General features: G+C 52.1%; 3 protein-coding genes across 3 annotated transcripts; 1 reads left to right on the forward strand and 2 right to left on the reverse strand.

Moving 5' to 3' along the window:
* Positions 1–1,060: 1,060 nt before the first annotated feature.
* Positions 1,061–3,364, reverse strand: CTRU02_200090 (bacterial transferase hexapeptide; the record flags this gene model as incomplete). Its single annotated transcript, XM_036723207.1, has 3 exons — positions 1,061–1,126; positions 1,182–2,557; positions 2,617–3,364. 3 exons carry the CDS (start codon positions 3,362–3,364, stop codon positions 1,061–1,063), a joined length of 2,190 nt encoding a protein of 729 aa, XP_036584996.1.
* Positions 3,365–14,880: 11,516 nt separating this feature from the next.
* On the reverse strand, positions 14,881–16,791 carry CTRU02_200091 (swr1-complex protein 4; the record flags this gene model as incomplete). The annotated part of the gene is made up of 1 exon (XM_036723209.1): positions 14,881–16,791. One exon carries the CDS (start codon positions 16,789–16,791, stop codon positions 14,881–14,883), a length of 1,911 nt encoding a protein of 636 aa, XP_036584998.1.
* Positions 16,792–17,421: 630 nt separating this feature from the next.
* CTRU02_200092 (endosomal cargo receptor) lies at positions 17,422–18,323 on the forward strand (the record flags this gene model as incomplete). The annotated part of the gene is made up of 3 exons (XM_036723210.1): positions 17,422–17,625; positions 17,752–18,057; positions 18,174–18,323. 3 exons carry the CDS (start codon positions 17,422–17,424, stop codon positions 18,321–18,323), a joined length of 660 nt encoding a protein of 219 aa, XP_036584999.1.
* Between the last annotated feature and the right edge of the window lie 1,036 nt (positions 18,324–19,359).

Here is a 19,359-nt window from a genome sequence, read left to right on the forward strand (position 1 = left end):
AGCTGAATTGGACCATACAAATGACCAACTAATGTTTCTGCCTGGCAGCTTGATGAAGCTGGTGTTATCCCCCCGGAGTTAAGAACCTTCCGTTTTTGGAACTAGTCCCTCCGAGACCCCGTCTGGTCCATTTGACGTCGTCCCAATTCCAGTTCTCTATAGATCTTGACCCTCCCGAGGTTATGCTTTGCGTAGCTTAATCCCATTATTTTTTTTTTTTTTTTTTTTTGAGTTTTGGCGCATATCATGAGCCCAAGAACCTATCAAGTTCTCTTTAAGAAAAGTGGGAGGGGGGATATTGAGAATTTACGGGGCGGCTCAGATCTACTAACTCACGTATGACACGCCCAGGGCCTCTATCTAACCTAACCTCACTCCTATTGACATATGTAGATCTGTTACGGATCTTGTCAGGGTAAATGTAATGGCAAAGGTATATACCACTGACTTTTTCACCATGGGCACTTTGCGTTTAGCAAAATGGGAAGTCGATCGTCAAAGTCGTCTTTTCAATTCAACTTCATTCGTCACATCAGGCAGTCGCCCAATTCGTCTAGCTAGAGGCTATCCACACGTATACACACGACACACACGCACGACACACACGCACGACACACACGCACGACACACACGCACGACACACACGCACGCACGCAAATCAAATAGACTGCGAAGGTCTCTTTCCACATCTCCCCGATCCGCCGAAAAGACGCAATGGATAAAACCAGCCAATTCGCCTCATCACTAGCTGCCAGAGCTAAGACATTCAACATTTAAAACTTTTCCCCAACCAGATCTCTTTCTTTTGCCGGAGTCTGGAGCTGTCCCGTTGGAAGGGAAAGACCATATTATTAAGAACGCCAGATTCTTTTAAAAATTCTCCACTTTGCTCCGTGCGCTTGGCTCGAAAAAAAAAAAAGGGTACTAAGTAATAGGAAATAAAGGAAAACAATGTAAAAGAAATACACACGCTTTTGTACAGGGAAACACAACTGTATTATGAGCTGGGTATCATAGCAGCAAAGAAGGGACGTAAAGTGTTGAGCAGATAACCGAAAGCTTAAGGGCCGATGCCACGCATCACCTTCGCCGGGTTGCCGACAGCGACAGTGAATGGGGGAATGTCCTAGAGGTCAGTCAGTAAAGTGCTTTTCCAGGTTTTAAGAAGCCTCGCAACATACCTTTGTAACGACAGAACCAGCACCAACGGTGCTTCCCTTTCCGACTGTCCTTCCGGGCAGGATAATGACTCCTCCACCAATCCAGCAGTCCGCCTCAATAGTGACCGGCTGGCCGAGCTGCGGGCCCTTGCTTCCCATTCGTCGCTTGGGGTCGGTGGGCAACGTGGCGGTGTAAATACTCACGTTGGGTCCGATGTGGCAGTTGTCTCCGATTTTGACCTCACACACGTCAATGATGGTGCAGTTGCGCCCGACAATGACGTTTTGTCCGATGGTGATGTTGTAACCGTAGTCACAGACGAAAGGCGCTTCAACCACCACGCTCTCACCCACCCTACCGACGTTTGTTACGGGGGATGCGGTCGTTGGCGAAATCTGTATGGGGTCGCGTGGCTGCAGGATTTCGCGGAACAGGCGTGCTCTCTCGTTCGGCGACACGCCATTGTTGGGGTTCGTAGAGTTGTTGAACCGCCAGCAGGCTGCGCTGCAACGCTCACGTTCCAGCACAAGCTCCTTGTCGAAGGGGTAATACTGTCTGCCCGAAAGCATCTCCTCCTTTTGTGTTCTAGGCCGGCTGTTCCCGGAGAACTGCGTATGCGAGAGTGCTAGCTGCGCGGCGACCTGGACATTGCTTGTCACCGGTGGCTGGGAAGTCGGGCTGTTTGATCTCGTCGGGTGCAGGATATTGATCTGAGGTAGCGTGGGGGCTGGGTGGGGGGTGTCGGGATCGTTGGCAGTTCTGCTGAGATCGTGGAGGGGCGGAACACGTTGGTATTCTTTTCTTTCGGCGTAGGGTATTTGTTGATGCGGGCTCTGGGTCGCCGAGGAGAAGTTATAGGGGTTGCCAGGAGACAACTTGCTATTCTCGGGACTCGTAGCACTATTCGCGCTAGGTATCGTCGAAGGAGTCAAGGTCGACCCAGATAACGGGTTCGAAATCACGGATGTTGATAATGTCGAGGCCGTTGGCCGATCGTCATCCGTCATTATAGGTCGACCTTGCGGAGTGTCTATTCTCAGCGGCTGTCCTCGATAATGAGGCAAAGGCTCCCGCCTCTGTCCAATGGCAGGTTGGCTACCGTAAGGGGCTTGCTGGTGCTGAGGCTGAGGCTGGGGCTGATGCTGAGGCTGGTGCTGGGTTTGGTGCTGGGGTTGATGCTGAGGTTGAGGCTGGGGCTGGGGCTGGGGCTGGGACTGAGGTTGAGGTTGAGGTTGCGGCTGAGGTTGGGGCATACCGTAAGCACCAGGCGGAACGTAGCTCGGATCTTTGGATTCCAGCGGGATGGCAGCGGCCTTGTTGTCAGGCTTCTGCCATGCGGCGTTGCGTTGAGGTGGATATCCTGCGCAGACGAAGCCACCGCGGATGCAGTTGCTACCTGTAACAGAGTTAGTACCCAGTGTGCCATTGAGGAACTGGAGAGACCATGAGACTCACACTCTGGCTTCTGCTCGTCGCACTTCTTCTTCCTCCTACGGCAAGTCATGCATCCGGTCTTGGTGCGGTTGCTGAAGTTACGTTTCCTCTTCTTGGGGTCAGACTGCAGCGCAGGGTCGCGAGAGCCGCTGGTAGGCGTGTATGGGCTGTAAGTCATGGTTCTGTCATCGCCATCAGGGCTGGTATTGTCGTAGTCACACTGGCTGTCCATCTGATTTGCCCTCCTCAGAGCTTCTCCAATCTGTTCCTCGGATTGGCCCTCAGCGGATGTCGTGGAAGGCTGGTCATAGTAGCTCCGGTCTTCTCTGTCACGCCCGTCCCGGGAATACCATGAATCACCCTGTTCACGCTGTTCTTCGCGCTCACCGAAAGGGCGATGATCGCGTGGAGGCGATCTATACGGATCACGTGATTCTGGTGGACGAGGTTGAGTTACCGCGTCTGGAGATCTCTCTTGAGTTGAGGGAGCATCTCTCCGCGGCGGTGAGTCTGAGCGTTTCCTCTTGAGGGTGCCATCAACATCAGGGTAATTAGTTGAGTGGTACGGTGACCTGTCCTGGCTTGGGCCGGCCCAGCTTTCTCTTTGGCTGGTTGAGGGCTCTGCAGTGGTGGATGATTTGGGTTCAGAATGTGCAGTTGTGCCATTGGTGCGCTCATCTGGCGATGCCCTGTTTGCATCGGCGGGTTGGGTTGACGGTTCTGACGTCTTTGGTGGTGAGCCCCCATTAAGGGCGGTGAAGGCCGACATGGTTCAGCGCCGCACCTCACCAGTCAGGCGCGGGAGGTTGAGAACCGCGATGTCGCTTGAAGCCGTGCAGGAGAGACCAGAGGTGGGAGAAGGTGTGGTGTTTTGGTGTTGGTGAGTTGAGGGCGTCGCGAGCGACAGCTGATCAACAGTGACGGCAGACAGTCGTCGTCGCGTGGTGCAGGAGCAATTAACAGGGAGCTTCGGCAGAAAGGAAAAGTTGTCGCGAGATGAGGTTCGCAGGAAAGGGTGCGCAGCTGGGCGCGCGCGTCAATCAATGCCAGAATCAGCGATTCGGGCCGAGAAAGATTTGGGGAACGTCTTCTCAATGAGGCACAGAGCCGCAGAAGCACTCAATGAACCTGGCAGCGTTGCAGCTCACGGTAGCGCAGCTGGGCTAGGGTTCTGAGGCGAGCGAACGGCTTTTCAAACAGGGTGGCGCCTCGATGTCTTCCGGGTTCAGAGAGTTTGGCGGGTCGAGACTCGGGGCGGCGGTTCGGATCAGTAAGAACTGGAACTTGGGTTTTGGTTCAACCAGATCGTTCTTTCGCTTGTCGTGGGAGGAGGGGGGGGCGGGCGGGTAAGAGGTCTTGGTTCTTTTTTTTTCCCCTTCTTCCCCTTGCTTCCCTCTCTCTGTTTTCCTGGGGGGCGTCTCGTAAGATCTGCGGAAGTAGCTGCCAGCTATCAAAACCAGACGATGACCCTCACTTTTGCCGACCGTTGACGGTACCGCTGTCGCTACTACGGTGCACGGCGCGCGGAGGACGCGGGAGCTTAAGCTATGGACTTTTTTTTTTTTTTTCCTGAGTGGGCGGGGGGGTGTGAGATGAACAATTGCTGGGCTGTGCGCGCGTGCGTCAGTAGGTACGTGCGACGAGCGAGAACGGTGTCCCGCTCCGGGGGTGGACAAGGGCAGAAATTGAGAGAGGTGCCGCTGAGACCTGAGGCTGTGCAGCCCTTGGTGTATGAAGGTGTGTGAGAGAAATTGGATGGGAACAGGAGACCCAGTGTCTCCGGTCTGGACGGAAGCTCGAGTCCGTACAAGAGAGTTTCTGGCCTTCCCTCCTTTAGATGCAGATGATGAGAGGGAGAGATGAGGAGAAGATGGAGAACAAGCAGTGAGAAGAGCGATGATTGGGTGTGTGTGTGGTGTGTGTGTGTGTGACACGTCAGAGATTCACTCACTTTCTAGTACTATGTTTCTCTCATGAAATATCCCTGTAGGTATGGTTTTAAGCCTGTTGCCTTGCCAGAAAGACGGACGGACGGCGCGGCTGCTGCAAGGTGCTGCAAGATGGATTCGACACCTCGGAAAACGTTGATGCACCAGATTGAGTCCAGTTCCAATCTGTGCATGCGTGGTCGTTCTTGGCCCCCAAGGGTGTGTTTGCGTCCAGCTAGGTCGGGGGTTCGAGCCTAGACAAATTACTCCGCTGATTGCTTGCGATCTACCTCGAATGGGGGTAACAATGTGGGTGGGTGGATGAGGTTGTTCTCCGTCCCCTATGTAGATGGGCAGAAGAATATTCAGGTCCTGCGATTTGAATGAGTCGAAACGTTCGGCGATGTCAAGTTGCCGCTATTGTTGTCGGGCGTTGAGAATGCAGATGATTAAAGAAAAGGTGGAAGAAGCAATCGCAATGACCTTCTCTTCCCTCTTTTTCGTCTTTTCTCGGCTTCTCTTTCTCTCTCGCGCCGTAAAATCTTCTTCTTTCTCTTCCTCTTTTTAACCAAAAAAGGAAGAGGTTAAAAAAGAGACGCCTTGCTTTTTTTGCTTTCTTCTTTTCGTTCCTCTTGTGTCGTTACTCCGGGGCTTTTGTGTCCAAAGTATACCTCGTCCTTTCTTCTCTTGTGGTGGTTTGATCCGAGTCGAGGGATGATGGCTGCTTTGTCTGGCGGCGCTTGAGCGTTTTTGACGCGCGATTATGCTGCGCCTGTCGGGGGAAAGAAATGAGGGGAGGGGGGATGGTTCTCCAGGTGGCAAATAAATAGTCGACTATTATGCAAACCAAATCGCGTCTGTCGCAAACAAAACACTGGGTTTTTGTAAAAAGGCGTAGCTCGAAACTTATCTGCTGGACCTTAACAAGAAGAAAGAAAAAAAAGAAAAACTCCCCTCCTCTGCTCAAGCCCGTGATGCGAGGACAGAGAGTGCGCGTGTAGAAGAGGGTCTGCCTGATGAGTTAGGTTATGAGATTGCGGGAAAGAGAGTTTGGGTAGTGTCGGATGTTGACGGGTGGGATGAGCAAAAGGGTGAGATGACAAGAAGTGTGAAAGTGCGACGGGGGGGTGAAGAGGGGGGATATGTTATTATCATGTGGTAGCGAACCTCAGGTGAAAGTGGTCGGGTCGAGCCTTGGTATCTAATCGGACCAAGGTACTCGACAAAGCCAACAGTAAGATACGCTTAAAAGCGTCTACTCGAGGTCAGGTACTCGAGACAAGGTATTCCGTAGCTGTGGAAAGAAGAGCCTGAATAGGATTGGACTGGCTCAATCTGTAGGCGAGAGAGAGAAACAGTCAAGGGCTACCGTTAAACGTAGAAGCGGTCCCTTTCTTTTTTTTCCCCCTTCTCTCTTATTCCTCTCTCTCCTCTCTTCTTTTTTTTTTTTTTTTCTTTTTTCTTTTGCTCTCCCGCCGGCTCAGCTCAGATTCGAGGCGGAACGGAAGGGTTCGAATTACGTGGGTGCGCGACCAGAATTGCAAGGGAATGTGGAATGCCTCCCGGGGTAACAGGGACGAGACGAGGGTCTCGGCGGGTGCTTCATTACTTTTGTATCCTGTACCCATCTCCGTTTCTCGAAGTTCTCAGGACTCCTCATCCCGTCTTCTTCTGGCCCCAGTCCTGGTCCTGGTCCTGGTCTCTCCATCGCTCTCCCGCAGATGTCCTACTCCCTGCCCAAAATTTACATTGAGAATACCCTCTACGGCGTAGTACTTGTTGGATGTTGTTGCTAAGAGGCATGTGGGAGGGTTATTCCGTGTCTACTGCCCATAGTCCATGAATGAAGGCCCATCGTCCAATCCCCCCCACCCCTCGTTCTTCATCGCCAAGCTCGGGAAACACTCGAACAATATTGGAGCGGCATGGCGCTTCTCACAGGTACTCGACCGCCATTAGATACTTGCGCGATACCGTTACCAGTAACCACCTGTGTTTGTCGTCGCCTCCTAGTACTGGATCCACCAGCGAGGCATGAACAAGGGGGATGGCATGCAGAAAGGAGGGGGCGTGTCGACAGAACACCAGCGAGGAATGGAGGGGGCGTGAACCCCAAGACCTTTCTGCAGCCCGCATTTTGTTGTTCCCGCCTGTACGCCGTAAAAACTCCTGAACTGAGAGTTGATGGTACTAGTAGACTGTAACCGACCGACCTGGCCTGCCCTGAACTGACATACGCCGCCGTTGCTGGTGCGCGTTTGTGCCGTTCGCATCATCATCGCCTCCGCATCTTCCATTTCTCCATCCATCTTCTCCTAGTACCCTCCCGCTCTCCTCATTCTGTTCAGGAGGGAAACACAGATCGAGCTGTCATCCTGTTTGGCAGGTCGCATTCCAAGTGGCAAGGAATTAACGCGTTGCCCAAGTCTCACCTCCCCGTCTCGTGGTATTACCGGCAACCTGTAGTTAGAATAGTATTCTTCCCCTCTCACCACGACACACATTTACTCGGACCTGATACGCGCCTAAAGCTCGTGCCTGGCCGATTGGCGACATCAAGCCCTGAGCTGCCACATCCTCATCTCACAGACCTCACTGGCCATGCTCCTCCTGTGACGTGTGTGTGATATGGCGTATGTCGGAGCACAGATGTGTATCGTGCGTGTAGGCATGCACACGCACGCACACATTTAATTGACATAACCACGATCTATCCATTCTCGCCATGACTGCTGCCACGTGAAAGTTGCTCATCAATCTCGATAGGAGTGGTCCATCACCCTCTACTACGTATGAGGGTGCAAAGACGCTGTAGGCGCACGGCACGTCTTTTTTTGGCCCCCGCTTTGTCACGGCGGCCGTGGATCCCCGTCATTTACAATTCGTTGAATTTTTGGGGCAGCAAACAAGCGACTGCCCGCGACAAGAGCCGCCGAACCCTTTTTCTCTCTCTCCCCCCCCCAATAGCCTGTCGCTAAAAGCAAGGACTCGGGCCCAGCGCCCACGCTCCCCCTCCCCTTCTAAAAAAGCCTGGCGTCGCCGGACTGCATCCCGCCGCCCATGTCACTTGTCATTTGGTCTCCTAGCATACCCTCCCTGGCAAACTGGTCAGCAAATCGTCTGTTAGCTACCCCTCCCACCTCAGTTTTGGTGCAACCGACTGAGGGTCGTCTAAGTAAGACGCTTCAGACACCTTCGCGGTTCACCAAGAAAGTTCCTCGCGCATCCGGAAACGCTACCCGCCCCTGACGTTACACTGTTTACTACTTGTCTCCCTCTTAAAAAGGCTGACCATTTTTGCAACCCTTTTGGCCGCTGTTTGGCCGGGATCTCAGGGTAGTAAGGGTTGTGTGTGTGTGGGTGTATGCATGTGCACGCTCTCTGTCTGTGTAACTGCTGTGTGCCGTGCTACAGAGATATAGCGGCAAGGGTCTTCCACGTTACTCAGGTCTGGCAGGAAACAGCTTTGATACGCTCAGCAAGGCGAACAAAAGAAACACCGAGACCTGTGTGATTCACTCCACCTGACTCGATCAAGGATCCTAGCCGTCTTCCGGACCAGAGACGACCAACATAGGTACCGAAGCGACCCAGGTCGAACCTTTGGTCCTTTCATCCACCCCAACCTTCAGAAATAGCATTTGCCCACGCGGGAATTCCCTGTCAAACAGGGCCCTGTTTTCACCACTGGCATCCATTCGTGAGGCTACGGATACAGCGGTGCTGTGGGCGTTTCGGAGGCAGCCATTGACATCCGCGACATAATTTTCTGCCAGTGTGCTCGGCCAGACTACACATGGGTGGGTGAGCAGTGTTGTAATCAGGATTCCTTGTAATTGACAGACTAGGAGGGATGCCGCCAACCAGACCAGATTGGACGGACATGAGGTGCAGGGCCTTGAGCTGATGAGCTGTTGAGCATTGCCGATGGACGCGGTTGATCACGGTTGCAACCAATGAAAGATACAGTTGGAGAAGATTGGAAACGGAGGACCCTGTGCCGTTCAGGTCGACGGCCCGCTCGCCTCCTACTCCAATCCCACCTCCTCCTGGTCCGCGTCTAACATCTAGCGAAGTCACCCTAAATCCAAGTGGTCAAGTGGCAGTTAAAAATCCCCAAACAAGTGCGACGCCTTTGCTGTCAACGTCAAGCAGCTGGGCTTGTCTGATTAGCATCGCTGGGTCTCGTATTAACGCCGCGTCGACCCGTGTCTCCCAGCCGCCACTTCGTTGGCAAACGCGGCAGTGCACTCACTGAAGCAGGTTTTTTTTTTTTTTTCTTTTGGTCAACGGTCACTGTTGGTGTGAGATTAGAGAGGAGACAGTCCCATTTTCGGGCTCGCTCTGAGCCATGTCTCGGCTCTGAACTCCGTTCTTCAGCAGAGCCAGCCCAGTCAGTCAGCCTGGCGCAGCTCCAAGCGCAACGTCACAGGCTTTCGTCTGAAATTATAATGGGCAACTTAGACCAGGTGTCATCTCCCTGTCGACGATTTTTTTTTTCCCCCATCAGCAGGAGGATATTCTGCCCACTGCACCACCACATCTCATTGTCAGCTCCCGTGCGCCCGCCACAATTCACGGCAACTAATATGCTCACCCTGCACCAGTCTCATTCTGGCGTCCTCTGCGATGTTCAAATTGGTATGCATAGACTCTTTCCCGTAATGGATACAGACTTGTGTGCGTAGGGATATGGCGCGGGCCGCGTTAGAGATACTCGACTCAATACTGCGAGATGTACCTCCCTTTCAACAATGCAATGCAGCACCGTCGGGTACAGATTCTGGTTCTGGCAGTCTCCAAATTTTGCTCTCGTTCCTCTGATGGGTCAGGGGATGAAACAAAAACGTTAATCTTCCGATAACGATGGACCAGGATGTAGCCCAAGGTGGATATTTTTAGCCCTCCAACCTTGGGTAGGGATTACAACTCGTAATGACACTTTCAGAATGCGTTGTTGGTAGACTTTATTACCCCAGTTTTGCCCGGGACCGATCCGCTTGTCTAGTCTCGTCTCTACGTCGCGAATGTACAGATAAGGCGTCATGAAGTTAGGCAAGTGTATCGTCGGCTCCGACGGCGGTCAAAGTGGTTTTTTTTTTTTTTTTTTTTGCACCATTCAACTCCCTTATTCTGGCGTAGCGCTTGTTGCGGGGCGTGTGTTTGAGGTGGGGAACGAAAAGAGAAAGCGCCAAAGTCTCAACCAGGCTCTGCTGGATAACAGTATGGATCGGTGACAGACGCTACAGTGAGCCGAAGCCAGTAGCCCAACCGACCGCCTCGCCATCTGTTCGCACACCCGCTCCAGTTCCAGTTCCAGTTCCAGTTCCAGTGTCGCCCTCCACTCGGGTGTCTTTACCGCCGTGACCCACACGCCCACCCACTGTAATGGCACCCAGGCGACCTTCTCAGGCTGATTGGCTCGCCATGAGGTGAGTTGCAGCCAACAGGAAGGCCCAGATGGGTTTGGAGGAAAGGGTTCAGGACAGGTCTGTGACGAGACGGTCAAGTCTTTCTTGAGCGAAGCAGCTTGCCCACTTTCTGGTTGTCTAACCCTGGCAACCACCAAGACGGGCTGAATCGATGGTTCTATCCTGTTGTCTTCGGTTTACTCAGATGTGAAGGGCACAGCGAGACTCGACTGTGGAGGCCATGATTCAATCACAGTCAGCCCGAGTGCCATAAGCGATGTGATGCAGGCTGCATACTTTGCAAACATTTCATGCGGCTATCGCGATTCTTGCACAAGTGCTGACACCTTGTCACACTCAGACGCACAAGCGCACACCTCCTTCACCGTCTATTGCGCATAATATTTGACGTATACCTTATAGGTATCCAGTCGAACTTGGGTGCCAAGATGTCCAGGTCTGACTGTAAAGGTGAGATAGCATTTGCTCCCCGTGTCCGTATTAGAAACATGTTGAATGTTGCCCAAATTAGGTATTACAGTAGACGCCGTGCTGGCGTGCGCGGCCACAGCGAATCAACATCAGCAATCTCTGAGGTTCACTCATAGTCGGTGCGTTACGTATCATGTCGCACCCGGCTTGACATCGTGTCGGTTGCCTCCGATCGATTGGTCGGAGACTTGTAATCTTGGCTGTGGTGGAGACCACAAACCATCGCCATGGCTGCTTCGGTAATGAGACGACCAGAGACTGAAGGAAGCTCGTTTCATCGAGCCGGAAGGACTGCTGATAAAGCAAGAAGTGGCAGGCAAAAAAGTGTGTATGAGCAGGCGATGGAGTGCGGCCTCAGCCCTTGTATCTGCCGGATGGGGATCCCCTCTCCGGGCCGTGTCTGGTTGTTCGTCTGTGTTGTATCGAAAGATCAGACAAATGCGGAATGACATCCGCGGAGTGGGGCATCAGGTTGAATACAACATGACGGCGACAAACAAAAGAAAATTGAATACTGAACATTGCTCCAGCGCCTGGTGTCTGGGCATCATCCTGTAAGATCCGGGTTGATATGGCATGGCAAGCAACAGGGTTGGCGAGTTGCAAATGAATGCAGCGTACCTTCATATGCAGCGTAGCATGGCGTGGGCGACGGTGGTGGGCGGGGAGGGGAGACAATCAAATGAAGTGACCTCGGGGGCCGAGGTTACAGGGGTATTGAACATTTGCGAGGATGCGAGGCCAAGATGGAAGAACGAAGAAAAGGGTGGGTCTACAGTAAATTCGAAAGGACCAAAGTCGAGAAATACAACCCTTGCTCATTTTCCTTTCTCTTCTTCTCTTCCTTGGTGGTATTATGTCATCACTAGAGTAGAGCCGCAAGTAGAATTGATCAAGCATTGCTGGAAATCTAGAAGTATTTTGACTGGAGATTTGGGGCAGAGTTGGAATGGTCTTTAGTTGTAGAAAAACACTACAGACGAAGTCGGTTGGGGAGGTGTGATGAGGGTAAATGAAGGTGATAGCCGGTTGCATACCCTTGGGGCAAGGTTATGTGGTGTGTGTATGTGTGTGCGTGTGGCCAGTAACGATGAGGGAGCTTGTATGGACTGTGGTTCGAGTCGAACTCGGCGAGGGCGATGGCTAGAGAAAACATAGTCGCCGGATCGGATGCCGTTGGGTCATGAATAGGTCCGTTATCCGCGAAGACCGTCTAGTCCATCCGATCTAATGCACGATGTTGCTATTCCTGGTCCGTGATGACTGATACAGGTGTACTCAGCGTGTGGGTGGCGGCCTATTCCGGAATTTTCACATACAACCGACGCCGACTTTGACGATCTAGACCGGGTGGTTGGTCAAACAGTACCAGACGGGGATGAGGTGTGTATATGCGGGTGTGGATTGTGGGTGTGGGTGCGTAGGTAGGTGTATGTTGGTGATGACAGGAGTAGCAGCTGTCGTTGGTGGAGGTCCTTCAAAAACCGGCATGGCTGCGGATCAATTGCTGAAAAAAGAAACTGCCATCGCGGAGAAGGAAGTACAGGTCGGTAACGCCTGAGGCCATCGGCACCAACAATGGCCATCACCAACACTACAAGCACTGTCAAAACAGCAAAGACTTTGAAAGTCAAGGACACATTTCGCCTCGGTCCCGTGTCTGCCATGGCTACCTATTGCCTCAGGTCGGCGTCCCTGCCTTTCCCCCACTCCACTAAACAAGGAATCACAGGAGGCCAAGCTAAGGCGTCTCACCAGACAAGCGACGTCTTCCTCAGTCTACCTTGCCATGTATATTCATGGCGGGTATTTTTCCACTTAAAATAAAAACATAACGAAAAAAGAAAAAAAAAAAACCAGCACGCAAATTTCTTCGGTTCAGTCGTTAGAGGAAATGAGAGGGGAAAAGGAAGTGAAAAGGGGAAAAAAATTATAGGAGGAGAAGAGGGACATGGCAGTTCAAGTGGGGTCGCATACAAGCACCCTGCAAGGTATTGGCGACAACAGTCGGCAGGATCTGTCGTTGGTTTCTCGCTGTCACTCGCGATTATTCTACGCCCCCGAGACGCTTTTGACGTTGTTGCGGGTGACAGGCGCAACTTGGGGGCTAGCGAGACCGCTTAGAGCCAGTTCCAAGCGCGCTGTCAGGGGGACGGTGGCCCTGAAGACATGTCCACAGTTGCCTCCACCATCCGGACACTAGCTGAGCAGGGTGTGTCCACGCGGTACACCAGGAACAGGCAACTTAGCTACGTACCTATAACTGTGACGGTGGGACTTTTGACCACTTTAGTGGAGAGCATCTGCTTCAAGTAGCTTCGGCTTGCTTTTCTCACCCCCTTCGGTTGCACCAAGCCTGTCGTCTGCCATCCAGCCACTCGACTTTCGCGATTACATTTTCATTACGATGATTCAATAGTTATCAGCAGTCTTAACCATGGCTGGCTTTGTGTTGTCAGGTGATTCCTAACCCCCAAGGTACGATTCCATTGTTTCAGTTTTGCACTTTGCAGCGACACACCACTTATGTAAGTAGCTTCAAATCCACGTGACTACACATCCCTCTCACATAAGCATCCCAGCCCGTGCCCCGGATTGGCAAGGAATGATACACAGGGACAGGGTATCTTTCTCCCTCAACCGACGGCATCGCTCAAGCGTTACTACCGTTACCTATCATCGGCAAATCTAACACGCAATGATTTCAACTTTGAAAGCTAGGTCTTTTTATTCTCTTGCAAAAAATTTTGTTTCTAAACTTGGATCATAGAATTCCCCGTTAATGCACGACACCGCTGTTCTGTCACGCGAATCTGCTGTCAGTCCGGCCTCCAACCAATGGCGTTGCTCGCTTCCCACTAAGCGCCCACTAAGCGCTTTCTACATCTACGAACGACCTCAACTCGACCTCAGTCCGTCCTCCTGGAACCTTTCTCATCCGCATGAAGATTACCATCCCGCAATCTCTGCAGCATCGTCATGTTTGGATCCTATTAATAACTACCGGGTACGACACTTGTCCTCCCCGTAGCCTTGGTTGAGATTGGCGATCTTCCCTTCCACCGAACTTTCACTTCACCTAGCCGCCAGGTCCTGTATGCGCCGAGTGGCAGCAACCAGGACTCGAGAACGGAACACCCAGTTGTAGGCTGCGTTATGATCTTCAGATCTTCACAACCCATGACAGCCGCGAGGGCGTTCAACCAACGAGACCCTCCGGCGTTACGCTTGTCGTCCTCGTCCTGCTACCTTCCCCCACGAACCCCTCCCATCTTGCAGAACAAGATCTTGAGATGGGCAAATACGCGGCCATCTGTAGGCGCCTCCAAGCCTCACCCCTCCGTGGCCACAGAAGACGACCCTGAAAGCAGAGCTGCCTGGACGAGGCGTCAAACAGGGCACATTCACCAGGTTTGTCCAGTCGGCCTACTGTCATTGGGCTATTCAACAGTCTTGATGATGCAGAACCACAGATCCGGGAATCTCCTGTGAAACCCAGCTATCCACCGTATTGGGAAATCCATATTCCCGAAAACCCACCGACAAGGGAATCAACAGCCGGGTACTTACAAGCATGCGGCACCTAGCCCAACGTAGCCGCTCTCCGTGGTTGATAAATTTAGCTGCCGTTGCTAAAATAAGCTGGCAGCCTCACCTGCAGCCGCCGATGAGCTGCATCTTGCTTAATGGGACGTCATGTCCCGCGGTGCTAACCTCAATGCTTTCCCGCTCCAGGGAACATCTTATCTATCGAAACCCCGCGCCGTAATCTCGTGTCGCTAGGGATGAGAGGGGACGGTCCTTTTTTTTTTTTTTTTTTCACCTCTGGATATTCAAATTCCCGGCACCCACTGGCATCATCTCACAGGATGACTTTCATGTGCGCGCATGTCTACCTAAGCGCGGGACCACTAGAGTAACTTCTTTCCCGTCTCATCCGTTCCTTGTATCACCCCGTCCGTTCACACACATGTAGCGACCCCTATTCTGCCGCTCTGGACGTTATCTCGGTCGTTTGTTTCATAACGATTTACCTCGTTACTACCTTGTTCATGGAGACAAGGGCCATCAGCCAAAGAAACCCCTGCCCATATCACTCACGTCACGCAGCACCAGGTAGGGAGTAGCAAATTCTCTCATTATGTCGTTTCAAGTTTCTATTCTTGTCATCAGATCTAGAGGCGAGCGATTCTCCCTCTGCCCTTACCCTTGGATAGGTCTATTTTTACAAAACATCCCAACACAGAGTCGGACTAATCATGCAGTTCTCAACTGGCGTTCACCTGCAATCGCGCCAGCTCAGGGTGTGTTCTAGTCACAACGACCGCCCCTCAATCACCAAGTCTGTTCACAGGCGATGCCCCTGTCTGTGATTAGACGTGTCTCGAGTGCTTCGTCACAGCGCATAGAAACAAAAAGTATCTGATGTCAGGTGGTACTTTGAAGATACTTCGTTACTTTTTCTGCCTTTTTGCGCTCTTGTCGTCAATCCCGCCACCACCACTCAGAACACTTGCGCTTCGTTTGTGTGACGCCCCGCTGCTCCCTGGCCGGCCCGACTTCTCCTTTTCTTTTTCTACGTTGCCCTTGCCCTCTTCCGCAGCGTCCGGAACATCAGCGTTCTCCTCCCCGTTGGTGGCCGGAGGTGACTCGGCACTGGCCTCTTCCCCGTTCGTTTTTGGCTTATCCGTCTTGGTAGGCTCAGTAGCCGCGGCTTCTGCCTTCTTCTCACTTTCCGCAGGCTTGTCATCTTCCTTCTCTGCGGCTTTGCTCTCGTCTTGGCCTTCCTTGCTCTCTGCAGCTGGCTCTGGCTCTGGTGGCGCATTCAGCTTCTCTCTTTCAGCCTTCTTGGCTAGTTCAACCTTAATCTCGGCATCGATCTTGTCCGTCACCTTCCTAGCGTCCAGAAGACTGTTGACCGCGCCAAGAAGCAACTCATACTGAGCCGTTACCGCGGCAGTAGGCATAACAAGCCGCGGCGGAATGTCCAGCTCATTGAGCGTATTCATGATACGCAACTGTTGTTGATTAGACTTATGCGTAAACAGCTTGTTGATCTTCTCGTAGCGGAAGGTCGGTCCGCTGGACAGGCGATCATGATGTGTAACACCATAAACGTGCAACTCGGCCTCTGAGAGCTTGCGGCGCTCCTGCTGCTGCTGGCCCTTCTTGCCGCCTGCCGGTGCCGTTGGCGTTTGAGCCGTGCTGCTGGCAGGCTCTTTGTGATGCTTTTCGGGTGGTGCAGCGGCGGCGGCAGCGATGCTTTCACGGCGATTGGCGTTGTCTGATGCCGCCGCTTGCTGACCTGCAGGCGTGGCGGGGCTCACGCCATCGGCTGCCATGAGAGACTTGCGTTTCTTGGACTTGTCGGCGTTCATCAGGTTCTGTAGCAGAGTCTGCAAGCCTGCACTGGACTTGAACGCACTGATATCCTGGTCAGTGTGAGGGTAGTCCAGCCGGTTGTACAGCTCGCGACGCTCCTCATTGAAACGATCGCTGCGCGCAAGTATCCGCTTGATCTCCAGCAATAATGATTCCTCCTCCTTGGCCTCCTCCTTTGACCGTGTGAGGGCATTATTGGCGAAGTCCTTGCGCAGTTTCTCCTGGTTAGGGTTGAAGTTGGCCATAAGCTCGTGCAAGGTGTACTCGGGTTGTGTCATGTACTGAACAGGTTTCTGAACCGCCATCATTTTCGCCGCAACTTCATAGTATCGCGCCTTCAGATCTTCCATTGTTCGCGGCTTCGGTACAGGGATGATGGCCTTACTCTCATCCCCATCCGCCGATGCCTCGCCGTTGATAGCCTCCGGCACATAGTCGTAGCGGTCCCAGATTATCGGCCAACGCAGGTCGAAGTCTTTAACCAGCCCAAGCAGGTAATCTGTTTCCTCCTTTGTCCAATCGTCGCTCTGTAGGTTTGTCCGATACTGGTCCTCGCTATACTGTGGTACATCCACCTCGACGTTGTACTTAGCAAAAGCCGAGTCTTCAGGTTTGTCCGCTTGATCGCCGTCGGCATCTTTCATCTCTGCATCGCCCTGTGCCATAGTAGCCCCATTTTCGGATTCTGTTGTCTTCCTCCGCCAATGCTTTAATACCATTGCGCCGCTGTCACCACGCGCCGAGTTCGTGAATGACTTGAGTTCCCATTTCGACGCAGGCTTCCTGCTCGCGAACCGCCGCTTCTTGAATATCGAAACCTCAGGAACGATGGCGATAGGATTGTCACCGCCTAGGTTCTGGACCTCTCGGGCGAGACCCTTGAGGTTCGGTCGTGGAGCGGTCGTCTTTTGCTTCTTGGCTGGCCGGGGCCCCGCATGACTGTCGGGCAGGTTGAGAACGTCTCGCACGTCGGAAGATGTCATATTTGCAGCTGTTAAAAGCGAAGAATTCGAGAAAGGTTCGTTCAGCGAATGCCGGCCGGTTGAAGTGGTTTTATGTTTTTTTGTAGTAATTTGACGGCGAGAGGTATGCTCAGTCGCATCAGTTTATCGGCGATCAGAACGCATGCATCAAGGAAACGGGTATCAAAATTTTCGCAGAACTTTTTTCGTTATTAAAATGGTATTTGTCGTGGTATCGGGGTGCGTTAACTCGGGGGGAATTGAAAATGGTGTTGATTGATCGATGGCGACAGAGGCCCTCCCAAAAGCAGCAACTTTCCAAACTATAGACGCGAAGTCGCATTTTCGAGCGCGCAGCCTCTCTGTCGAGGCCGCACGTGACCCACCTCTTTGTGGTCCATGCCACCCCTGTCAACCGCCATTTTTTCGAACGTGGCAGCTTCCCGCGCATCTTGGGACTTTAATGTGGGCACTAGGAACTGGTTGATCTGGCGCTACCTGTTCGAGACGAGAGCATCTCCAACTCCACGCCTTCCCTCGAGCCCCGAATCCAGAGGTCAACGGTCAAAGACCACGAAGTCGAGAGAACTCCCGTCACCAACGAATCGGTTAATCTTCCCTTCCACAATTCGATTCATACCGTTGTACAAGATGAGGTCGTTTCTCCCCTTGCTCTCGATGAGCGCCGTCGCGCAGGCGCTTTACTTCTACATTGACGGCACCTCGCCGAAGTGTTTCTACGAAGAGCTCCCTAAGGATACGCTTGTCGTCGGCCACTACACTGCTGAGGAGTGGGATGATCGGCTCAACCAGTGGGCCAAGCACGATGGCCTCAGCATCTACATTTCTGTCGATGTGAGCTACCCCCTGATTCTGCATGGTACCCACCAAGCTATATCGTAGCTTAGATCCTGTAGATTGTGCCTGTGTAAAAACACTTGCTCCAATTAGGGCCTGGAACTAATCATATTTATTTCGTAGGAAACCTTCGACAACGACCACCGTGTTGTCTCTCAGCGCGGTTCTGCCTCTGGCCGCTTCACCTTCACGGCCGCCGACGCTGGCGACCACATGATCTGCTTCACCCCGTCCTCCACCTCTGGCCGCGCCGGCTGGCTCTCTCAGCACTCCCACAACGGTGGTATTCGCCTGTCGCTCGACCTCGCCATTGGTGAGAGTAGCGAGATTGTGAGCTCCGACAAGAGCAAGCTCGAGGACATTGCCTCTCGTGTCAAGGATCTTAACGCCCGTCTTCAGGATATCCGCAGAGAACAAGTCTTCCAACGTGTACGTCTCCCTTTCCAGTTCCGAGTATGGCTTGGAACTTGCAGATTGATCTTTTCTGCGGCGCACCGATCACAGCAGCTGCCTTTGCAAGTGTCATGTCGCTAACAAACCAACAGGAACGCGAAGCCGAGTTCCGTGACCAGTCTGAGTCCACCAACGCCCGTGTCATTAGATGGATGATCATCCAGCTTGTCGTTCTCGGTGTCACTTGCACTTGGCAACTGTCGCATCTGCGGTCTTTCTTCATCAAGCAAAAGCTTACGTAAAGAGAAAAACAGGAAATATTTGGTTTACCAGAGCATGCGGGAGTTTGGAGGGGTCAAAAGACCTTGGTATAAATCATGCCAGGAGAGGGAGAGAGGTATTTCAATGCTCTCAATCACGTGCTCATACTGGCTCGGCTGGGGAACCGGACTTGTAATGATATACATACTATCTGTAGCTACTAAAGCGAAGCTCGGTCAACGAAGCATATGTCCAAAACCCAAGTCCCTGACTGGTCTCTTTTTCCAGCATTTGCTTGCAATAATATAGTTTCAAGAGAGTTAATCTCTGACAAAGTTAGCGCAGGAATTCACTGCATGCTGTCCTGGATTATACCATAATGTCAATCAGTTTAGGTAAATCCTAATCCAGGAGGCAAATGTCTCCCTCAGAGCGTGTGTCGGTGTAGGGCTCGGGAATTTTGTCTCGAACTTTTATACTTCCAGTCAGTCCTGTTAGCTCAAGTCATCACCGGTGTTTTATCGATTTCACATCGTCGTTTAGTTGTTGCTTATCGATCGCCTGTAGCTATGCCTTGGCAGTGAGCATAACAGTGGTGAGAAATAAAGTCCTAGGAATAGAGTGTTTCGCTCAGTATTGGCTGCCGATCTCTAATATCCAGTGCATACTTGGGACAGGAAAGAAATCAATCCTGTTCCTTTTATTGTCCTTTCCAAGCAATTCTGTAAGTAAAAAAGGGGTGAAAAAAGCTACTGGGTGTTAATCATTCTCGTTGTCAGATACTTTTATAGAATGTTAACCTGGCGTCAGAACTTAACGTAATCAAGCTGCCCGAGGACTAACATTATACGATGAAATAGAAAAAGTTAGCAGAAGATTATCTGGAGACATTTTCCATTGATCAATAAGGCGTCCATAGCCAGTAATGTGCAAAAAAAGCTGACGTACGGCGCTATGAAATCGATATTTGTTTGCAGAAGTAAACCATGAGGCACCACTTTAGAGAGCTACCCAGGGGAAATAGGAAACATTTTCGCAGCATAAATTTACCAACGGGATAAGCGTTTAAGATGGTTA

Source organism: Colletotrichum truncatum (assembly GCF_014235925.2).
Source record: "Colletotrichum truncatum strain CMES1059 chromosome Unknown Contig_0001, whole genome shotgun sequence".
NCBI lineage: Eukaryota > Fungi > Ascomycota > Sordariomycetes > Glomerellales > Glomerellaceae > Colletotrichum > Colletotrichum truncatum.